The following is a 10,866-nucleotide window of genomic DNA, read 5'->3' on the forward strand; positions in this document are numbered from 1 at the left end:
AACCAGCTTAAACTGATCTAAGATGCTTTCTGGCCACCAGCTATTTTTTGTGTGGCCCAACAAAAATCCGTTTTATTTCACACTGTGTTGCATGCACAATCTAAAAAGTCTGCTTTATTGTAGTGAATTGGTTTATTTATTTATGTTAATGGTCTAGATCAAAAATGATTTACTAATTTGAGTACCAGTGTTTGTTCTCTTGTTTTAGTTAGTTCTTAGTTCACAATTAATTAAAACATAGTTAATTAAAATAAGAAAACAAATGAGTTCATTTGTTCCCTAATTTTAGCTAAACCATGGGCACTAAAACAAGGGAACAAATTAGTACAATGTGACAACTAGAACAAGGAAACTAATGAATAAATCATGGCCATAAACTAATAATTCACGTAGCTAATTACCCTGATAACTGTCACTCACGTTTTTGAAGATAGACTTGAATATGCATGATACAAACCTAAATTTTTATATTTCATGACTTTATATTTCATGACATCATTGTAACATGATTTTGATGAGCCATTTACATGGTAATGCAATATCTGATTTTAAAATGGGTTTTGAAGGATGAATTTTGAGATTTTATGTTTTCAAGTGATATATAACTTCTGATGATTTCTAAAATGTGATAGAGAAAAAGGCAACGAGGAAGTCTTTTTTTTAAACAAAGGTCAAAACTCCTTTTGTAATGTAGATTTCTGAGGGTGCACTCTTGTCATAAATTGATCTATTACTTTTGCTACATAATTTTTAACAAAAAAATATTGGTATAATATATATTTGGGAGTCTTAGACCTTTCCAACGATATATAGTTTGTCAAGATTAGATTAAATTTGATTGTAATATAGTATAGTCAACGTAGGTGTCCCGTATACGGGACGGGGTGACATTTAACAGGTTAATGTTTTTCTTCTGCATGTTATGTGGGGTTTTTAATGCATTCTGTGTATTTACAGTATATATGTGCATTAAAATATTTTTATATTTATATGAATTTAATTTTGTGTGTCATGAAATATATTGTTAAATGCTTCAATAAATTACTGTATTTGTAGTTTTATTAGTTGTATTTAGTGTAAGTATACCTGTTCAATTGTAATAGTGTCATTCCAGCTGTGATTGGGTAACTGCATATGACGTATCATCTGGTGATTACTATAACTGTAAGTTATTTAATTGCTTTTTGTTAGTAGCTTGTAGTTTAGCTAGCTATTTTTTTTTAAACGAGTAGCTGGACTATAGTTGAACTGCTTTGTGACTGGCTTTAAGCTTCAGAAGCTACAGCTTTAAAGTGACTGTCTTCGAGGACACATCATGCGTCCATTTGGCGTTCACCTTCAGGCCTCGGGAGATCTTCGCTAGGTCATTCAGGACCAGTGAGGGGGTCTCTGCTCCCTGTAACCTTGAGCACAGCACTTCGTCAGTTAACACAGCCGCATAGCCACAGGTCGTGTACAATAGAGAATGAAAAAGACAGCGTGTGTCTGTCTAAAGAAAGACAAAATGCGAATCTTCCTAGCTGGATCTCCTCCATTACCTGCTGTGGTCTCATTTTCTGCTCTGACAGCGTGTGCCAAGCGAGGGGATAGGAGATTGACAGCTGAAGGGAGCAGAGGGAAACGGCGAGATCAGTGGGACAGAATTAGCAGCATGAGCGGCGATGGCGGGTGGAGCCGCAGGAGGAGGTTTTCGCTTCTCATGCGCTGTGTCCTGTCATTAACGTCCCCACATAGCCAGCAGCAGATCGAGGGAGAGGAGGGTAGACACGGGCCCCTCAGCATAAACAGCAGACCACTGCGAGCCTTTATTTGTGCTCCAGTGGCCTTCATCAAAGGGCTGGAATATCACAGGAGGCCACTGGGTTCACTTTGTACTGCAGGGAGTTGAAAGGACTGAAAAAACACAGATCAGAGAAAAGAACAGGGGGCCTAATGGAGCCGCAAAACTCATTTACTGCGTCTTCACACGCTGCATGTCTTCGGCTGAAGAATACACACAACTTTTGCTCTGTATGTGTTGTTCATCATTCTCTTTAAGTTCATATATGTAGGGAGGAGTAGGTTTAAAGGAGGCACGGTGTCAGATTTTAATTGGCTTGTTTAAAGCTAACTCCAGCACCACGGGCTAAACTCAGTGGTCACCGCTTAAACCATTTCCGTGATGTTTTACATCTTTCCCTGAAGGTCAGAGGATACAGGAAATTACAGCTAGTTGTAGTTATAATGAGGACCAAATGTTGCCTTATGTAAAAATCTAATATGTGTTGTCAAGTTTGTTTAACTTGTGTCATTTATACTCACACTCATGTCAAACACAAACATATATTTTTTTGTCCATACAGAAAGTCGGTGAGGTCCAAACAGTGCTATTTTAGTATTATTTACATACTATTATAGCATTCATTATTCTATTTAATTAGATTTAAATATTTGTATTTTTCAGTATTGTAGATTTCAGTCATTTTGTTGTATGCTTTGTCAGTTTTAGTCGTAAATTATTTTTATTTCAGTTAAGTTTCTGTAATTTTAGTACTTCAACATATTCACCATATACATTTCATCAACATTCTGATTTTTTTAATTTGTTTTGCATCTAATGTTTATATTTGATTTATTTCACCTTTATTTTAATTAACAAATCTATAATATATAGTTAACAGTAACACTGAGTCCAACAACAACATCTTTCGTGGTCCAGAGAAGAAATAAAGTCATACAGATTTAATACGGCATGAGGGTTAGTAAATGAAGAGAGATTTATTCGGCTGAACGGTCCCTTTAAATACACTTTCTAAATATTTTGAATGATATCTCTTTTCAGCGTATTTCACTTCCTCAAACACACACAGTGGTCTCGGGAAGGGACCAACCTTTGATCACTGGCCACAGGGACGGTGTGGTCTCCAAGGAGACACACTCATCTCAGTCTTATTAATAGGTGCTGTGGACAGACCTGAGTGTTGTGTTGCCAGGAGAGTAGGAGGAGAGGAAGTGTGTGTGTGTTTGTGTGTGTGTGTATGTGAGTGTACGGAGGACTGCACATATGCTGTCTCAGTTAAATGCGCTTTTGCAACCAGCATTGGAAAGAAATGAGAGAAAAGAAAATGAAGAGCAGCGATATGAAACCGAGAAAGGAAATGCAAGAACAGAAAGATAGTAACACAATATGCTGAGCTGGTTTGAATAAATGCCACTCATGCATACCCCAGGTAAATTATTTGTGAAAAATGAATGGAAAAGAGGTGTTTTGCATAGTTGCTAGGTGGTTTAAATGTAAGGGATTGTTTTGTAGTGTCTTAGCAAGTAGCACGGATAAATGATGGTTAAAACATATCTTAAAAGGACGTTTCACGCCCAGCAGCAATGTGTGGCATGTGTCAGAGGGCTTTGGGGGGCTGTTACTGGAGATCTGTGTGGATTAGAAACCGGGGGCTCACTGTCTCCAGGAGACCCTTTAGGCCTCCCGTCCCACCAGCCGTCCCATCACACACCCTCACATGTGCCACATGCCACATGGCACTGGCCCCAAGCAAAGCTCAGATTCACAAGTGTGAGCTAATTAGCCACATATTAATTCCACAGCAGAGGATGAGGATGGGTATATAGGTTATAAAGCCATACCACTACCCTGCTTTCTGTTTCATATTGGTTTCTCGCGTTTTGCTGTAATGGCTGTTTATGTTTCAGGGATAAAGCTGCTGATCTGGTTCACCCCTTTTAAGTTTTGAGTTTTAACTGGTCCAATTTGATGTATAAGTTGCGCAAAGTATTTCCACTAAACAGTATCATTTTTGCAACATATTTTCATGTTTTTTTTCATATTTAACTCAGAATATTGTTTTTTTTTTTTTTGTCATGGAACTGTAGATTTAGCAGTGTGCAGTGCTGCCACTGAATATCACTGCAGGAAACACTGCACTGAAGTGAAGTTCACTACTTTGAGAGATTCCCCACATTAAACTCTCCACAAAAAATCTTAAAAGCAACCAAAGTCTAGCTTTAACTCACTTAAGTTTACATAAAACTCAAAAGTGGACTTTCAAACCCAACTCAGGCAAAGAATTATCCAGTACACTGCCCAAGGGAGGCAGTTCTCTGTGGGATAGCATGTATGTGTGTGTCAGTGGTCCAGATGATGCGCCACTGGCACCCACATCACACCAAGTCACAGAGCCCAGCTGAGCTCTCCACAGCCCATGCTTACAAGCCCACAGCTGTAGCCTAGAGACGCCTCATCCCAGTGATGGACATCTTTCACTAGGGCATGTGTGGACCACTGTCAACCATGAAGGCACCTCTAGTTAAAGGCATTATAACAAACGTCCTTCAGTAAATTGCACTTGTCCCTTCTTTCTTTAAAAACAGCAAAAATCCGGGCCACACTGAGGAACTGTCATTGGAAGTGAACAGTGCTTATCTATAAATGTTGAAACGCCCAATTTCAGTTATTTTCAATCAGTTGCAATAGTATAGCCATAAGATTTAAACAATATGTGTAGTTTTTAGATTGAACAAATTGATAGAAAATAGTCCGTAGTTATATTGCATAAACCCTGAACAAATTGTAAAATTAATTTTTTTAACAGATTTTATTAATTAAAAACATTTTAACAGTAGAATTCAATGTTCAGTAAGTGCTTTTATAAAATTATAAACGTCAGATTTCTGCGTCAACTGGTACCTTCCTAGTGGAAAATGAGGGTTAAACCTAAAAGTACATCTTGCCAACACACACAGAACCCTGACTTGCACCCCCTTCTTCGCACACGGTGAAGAGGACAGCTTGCTTCACAGATGGCCAAGGCAAGAACGGTGGTAGGGGGCTACAGGGGAAATTCAGGCCACTTATATAGAGTAAGAGTCTATGTAAAGGTATGTGGAAGCCCTTCAGTGTTTGGACTTTGACCCCTCATTATGTTCCAGGCTTCTGGATGCAGTTATTCATGGCACTGCATTGAATCAGCGCCAAGCCTAGGGTCAAATTTGCTAAATCTAACGCTACTAAACTATTGCAACCTTGAATCCGTGAGTGTGTTTTAGAAAAGGATAGAGAACTCTTTTGAAGAGTAGAAACTGAAATGAATGGCTTGCGTGGAATGTGAGACGGGCTGGAATTGTGTTTATCAGATTATTCCATTTACAGCCATTTTGCATTTTCTGTTTGGCGATATTAAATTAAAATCATTATTCTTGTTGCCGTGAGTTGAGGAAATGCGCTGTGACTTTTGACCTCCAAGATATGGAAGTCTGAAAGAAAAAGAAGTAAATGAAAAATATTACATTTAGAAAGCTTTGAAAATTTCAGCATAATGTTTTAAGAAAAAGAAAGGAATAATGTACACTTGAGCACAGAAGAAACACAAAGAGCTTTGAGAAAGATACAGAATAAACATTAGGATATCTTTTTTTGTCGCGGATAAAAGGTAGTGTTTTATTTCAAGCATGCGTTCATAATACAATAATACGAGAATAGCCCTCTCCAAGAATTCTCAGCTTCAGATGTTCGGATGCAGGCGGCGATTAAAATCCATGATCCATGGTCCAAGGAGCCAGGCCTGGCTGGAATGTCTTCAGCAGACCTTGGCTGCACTCTTTAGAGTGGTGGCATGTGTCATTGTGTCAACTGGGGTAAGGAGGTCACAGCTCGTCGATGCAGCAGGGGGTACGGGGGGTTTTGTAAAGCAGCCTTTGCAATCTGTCCCTCTCTTCAGGGCTGAACCTAATGGCCGTGTAGCTGCTGTGATTGTGACTCTTGGCCAGCTGTCATTGCACAGGGCAACGCAGTCAGACGGTCACCACTCCCATATTGTTTCCGTCCACACCAGGGAGTGTTTGCCTCTTTGTGACATCATCATTACAGGCACTTCACCCCACCCCCCATAGATTGTTGTGACAGCTGGAGGCCTGGACACACCCACTCTGTATGACCAGACCCTTTCAGCTATATTGATGAGGGCTAGAAGATGGCAGACCACCATATGTGCCATCTCCGCTCTTCAGAGTAGTGCTCATTGATAATTCACATTATTGATCGATGTTCATTACAGCCAGCTCTTCAGAGGCTCTCAGTGGGATGGAGTGACTATTACTTAAGGCTAAACACAGGTCTGAGAGGGCAGTGAAATAAAACGACGGGTGTGCAGTGCTAAAAAACCACATTGTGGACAGTGTTGATTGTATATATAGTCTCTGACCTGTAAGCAAAAACAGAAAGTTATTCTATGGATGCTCTACATCATAGCTCTTAGTGTGTGGAATATTTTTGCATGGTTGGAATGGTGTATTGGTGTAGATTTTGCCTACTACATAGACAGATCATACAGTGTTTTACTTTGATTATTCAGTTTTTTTTGCAGTATACACCCCTAAATGGATGTATGGTTAGGCAGATACTGACTAAACTAGATAAATCAATGTCTAGATGGATACACACATATATACATTCATAAATTCACCTTTTTGTGAGTGAAGCTAAGTGAAATTGCAGAGTGTGATGACACCGGAGGTTGTGTACGTGTGGATGTGTCAGATGAAACACCTGCAGTTCAGTCTTAATGTGTGTGAAAGTGTGTACAGCACCGTGGAGAATGTGGCCATTTACCGCAGCAGTGTTAGAGAGAGAGAGGGAGGTCGTGAGTGTGTGGATGTTCTGGAGGTAGAGGCGGGGTGGTCAACGGGTCACAGGGTTTCTCCAATAAATCACAGCAATAACATGCTTTTACCTCACCAACAAAAAATCCCGAGGAATTTATCATCTGCCATTTGGAAATAAAAGGGCAAGAATCAGGCAGAGGGGTGAGACAGGTGAAGAGCGAGAGAAAGAGAGAGTGAGAAAGATGAGAATTAACAGTGACAGATTGCCAGCTTTCTTTAATGAGAACGGTTTAATTGGATGGTTAGCAGGGCTGTCAGATCTAAAGTGACAGGCTGTGTGAGTGGAAGAGTAAATATTAATAAAAGAATCTCTGAGATTTTCATTAGCCTACTGTCTTCTTTCTTTTATTTATGTTGCACTTTCTATACGTGACAAGCAACCCTGTAGTGTCAGGTAGACAGTACAGTTCTTTTGAATGCATTTTACATGTGTGCACTTGGGCTTTCTTTTGTGCTCGTGTTGTCGTCGCTCGTGCCTGGTTACCATAGTCACTAGATTTAATCACTAGATTTAATCTAACAAAGCATGAACGCCTCACAAAGAAAAGCTTCATTGAGTCTGTGCGGTTAATCAGCACTGTTTTGCCCTCCCTGACAATAAGTGAAGACCCTTGCATATCTAGAAATTATATTTTTCAGAAAAATGAACCCATTTGTAGGACCATAGATTTTAGTTTTGCATTTTTATGTAAATTAAGTACATTTTTTCTTTGTATATTCATTACATAAAGAAAACACTGATTATTTTTTATGTTTACATTTAATTAATCATTTTATTCTCATTTTTAATACAGTAAATATTTTTAATTTCATTTAAGATCTAGACACCAATTGAATATTTTCTTTTTTTTTAAATCTCCACATTACATTAATGAGAATGTGATTGTTTTCCCCATTACAACAATCATAATTTGAGGGGGATATATAAAAACAAACCATAAAAAACAAACTTTGTGTTCCTAAATATTTGCTTTATGATCTGGCCACATAAGATTTACCCCTGTACAGGGATTAATGAGTGACTTCTGCAAACCTGTGTCTGTGTGATGCATGTGTGTATTTGTTGTTTGGTATGCAGGAAGTGCCTACCAGACTGGCTGGTGTGAACTGATAAAGGGAGAAAGAGAGCAAGAATGAAAGTGCAAGTAATCTCATTAACTCGTGTTATGAGTGAAGGCCAGCAATCATGTTTAACTGGCCTGCGGGGAATCATGAAACTACATAAAGCTCACTCCACTTAGATCATTAGAGAACACACCTCAGCAGTGCACACAAACCAATGCTGCCCGTCCATACATGTTTAATATTGAGGAGTGAATACTTCACAGAGGGGCAGAGTGCATTACTAACATACTAAAGCACTAAACCTCTTGAGGCAATGTGTTACGGTGATTTTGCTCTGCTTCATGCTGAACAAAATCCTTTGACCATATTAAATTCACTTAGAGCCAGACCTATCCCTTTTTTTATAAAATGTAGAGATGCGCCATATTGAAATCTTTACTATTTTGTCTTAATAACTGAAAAACAAAACACTAAATTAGATCATTACGCTTTTTAAAGGAATAGTTTATCCAAAAATTTATATTTACTGAAAATGTAGTCAACCTCAGGCTATCTGAGAAGTAGATGAGTTTGTTTCTTCATCAGAATCGATTTATTGAAATTTAGCATTACATCACTTGCTTGACAATGGATCCTCTGCAGTGAATGGGTGCCTTCAGAATCTAGAGTCCAAATAGCTAAGAAAAACATCACAATAATCCTCACGACTCCAATCCATCAATTCATGTCTTGTGAAGTGAAAACTGCATGTTTATTAAAGAAAAATCCATCAATAAGGCATTGTAACTTTAAAATATTGTTTCTAGCCACAATACGAGTCCATAATCTATAATAAGGCTTCATCCAATTAAAAAAATCCAGCACTTGTTGTCCTCTCACATCAAAATTCACTGATATATTTGTTTAGAACTGTTTTGGACTGTCAGCTGTCAACTATTAAGGTGCGTTGAATGAATTTCAATGGTCAAAATCATCAAGTCATTTCAGTCAAAATCTACACAGTTTTAAGTGAGGATGAAAGAACGCGGCTTTCGCACATGGTTCAAGTTGGTCAATGTTAATGTTGACCAGCAGAGAGCTGCTTAGTTTGAAAGTGATTTCTGTGTGAGCAACACTACTGATAATAGATAATGGACATTTTTTAATGAAATATTGCAGAAATTTCACTGATGTAAATGTAAAAATAGAGGAAATGACAAATAAGTATATGATATGGTAGCTTACCAATATGTCTTGCATCCCAAATTTCACACAGTATTCTGTGAGTGTGTGTTATGTCACAGTCCTTGTGAAGGAGTTCCACTTGCTGAACAGCTCATCTGAGTGTGTGTTGTGATTGCTATTATGTCTCAGGCGTTGTCCAAATATGGGGTCGTAGCTTGTTTTCATTTCCCAGGCTCACACAGTCGACACAGTCCTCAAATCCTAAGACAGAAGGTAAACAGACGGACAAAAGGATGGCCCCTGTTCCCACAGTGACCTTTGAGACCCCAGATTTGTTGTAGTAGTGTGTGTGTGTTAACCTGTTATGAATGGCTATTCATTCACACTCTCATGCAGTTGTTTTTCTCTTTCTCTCTCAGGTGGTTGTTCCCACGCGGGTTGGTCAAGTGTATGTATATGACACGGGGAAAAATGAACAGGATGAGTACGACGTCCCCAGACACCTCCCACCCACCCAGGATATCTATGACGTGCCGCCCACCCGCACCCAGTACAATCAACAGGTAAATGCTTCATCTGAACAGATGCATGTGTGCAATGATTATCTCACTGTGTTGAGTTTCATATGCACTTTAATGTCCAAGTGAAGATCGTTACATTGTAGGTTATTTGATATGTAGTAATTTGTGGATGAGCCAGTAACTGATAAAAAACTGATAATAGTCATTAAGTGTATCTCAGATGTCTGCAGTGTGTGTGTGTGTCTGTGTGTGTGTGTTCGTAATAGATGATCATTACACACTCTGAGACTCTGGTGAAAAACCTCCACATTGATTATTAATACAACCAAATGAGAATGGAAATTCTTTATTTTTTCTTTATCTCTTTCTTTCTTTCTTTCTTTCTTTCTTTCTTTCTTTCTTTCTTTCTCTCAAATTTTTGCTCGCACTTTCTCATTCTCACTTTTTTCTTTCACTCACTCTTACCTTCTTAATTTCTTTAATTTTACTCTATGTAAACGCTTTTTTCTTTTGCTTGTTTTTCCTTTTTCTTTCTTTTGCTTTATCTTGCTTTTGATTTCTCACTTTTCCCTATTTTGCTTTCCTTTGCTTTGTTTTTGTTCTTTCCTTGATTTTAACTTCACTTTTTTTGTTTTTCTTTTTTGCACACTTTCTTTTTCTCTTTCACTTTAATTTGTTCTTGCTTTCATCCTCTGTCTTACTTTTCTCCATCTTTCATTCATTTTCACGATCCTTTTCTTCCTTTCTTCGTCTCTTTATTCCTGCATCCTTATATTCCTGTTGGCGCGATGATTGCATGCCTATTTTTAGATGAGGTCATGCATTACTTGCAGTGGAAGTAGATATTTCAGTGTCTGGAGGCATTTCAAAAAGAAGGTCAGCATTGTGTGTGTGTGTGAAGCAGAATATCCCGAGACTGCTGTGTGTGCACACGTGTGTGCATTGTGTGTATATGAGAGGGAATGTGCTGTCAGCGAGATCAGTCCTTCAGTGCAGCACACTGCAGCACGCAAACACACGCACACTAGAGCAGAGAGAGACAGACAAAGCCTGGCTCACGGCAAAGGCCACAAATACCCAGACCTCGCAATTCCAACACACACACAGCCTGCAGCACAGCCATACAGAGAGAACGAGAGAAACAGAGACCCAAGCACATGCTGTAAATGACAGAGGGGCGGACTAAACAGGACAGATGAATCGAGGCATCAATATCAATTTGTCAGTTTTTTGTGCACAAAACACAACATTATTCCAGTACAAGTGTACAAACACAAATGACATAAAACAAACCTTCACTATTCTTAGAATCACCTAATTCACTAATCTCATTTATTGAATCAAGCAAATAACTGTAAGTAATGGCCCAAACACGGAAAACTAAATACAGTGAATACAGTTTTTCATTTTTTAGGCCGATTTTAGAATGTTTAGTGATGGAGGATGTTATATATTAAAGCAT

At 38.6% G+C, this 10,866-nt stretch overlaps 1 protein-coding gene across 4 annotated transcripts in view; it reads left to right on the forward strand.

Annotated features, from left to right (window-relative positions):
* Window positions 1–10,866, forward strand: part of LOC127977038 (breast cancer anti-estrogen resistance protein 1) — an 82,482-nt gene that overhangs the window by 63,022 nt on the left and 8,594 nt on the right. For all 4 annotated transcript variants that reach the window (XM_052581689.1, XM_052581690.1, XM_052581692.1 and 1 more), the window contains one exon: window positions 9,303–9,446. In XM_052581689.1, coding sequence (XP_052437649.1) covers window positions 9,303–9,446 — 144 coding nt within the window. The remainder of the gene's footprint in view (window positions 1–9,302; window positions 9,447–10,866) is intronic.

The sequence above is a fragment of the Carassius gibelio genome, chromosome B18 (genome assembly GCF_023724105.1).
Source record: "Carassius gibelio isolate Cgi1373 ecotype wild population from Czech Republic chromosome B18, carGib1.2-hapl.c, whole genome shotgun sequence".
Classification (NCBI taxonomy): Eukaryota; Metazoa; Chordata; class Actinopteri; order Cypriniformes; family Cyprinidae; genus Carassius; species Carassius gibelio.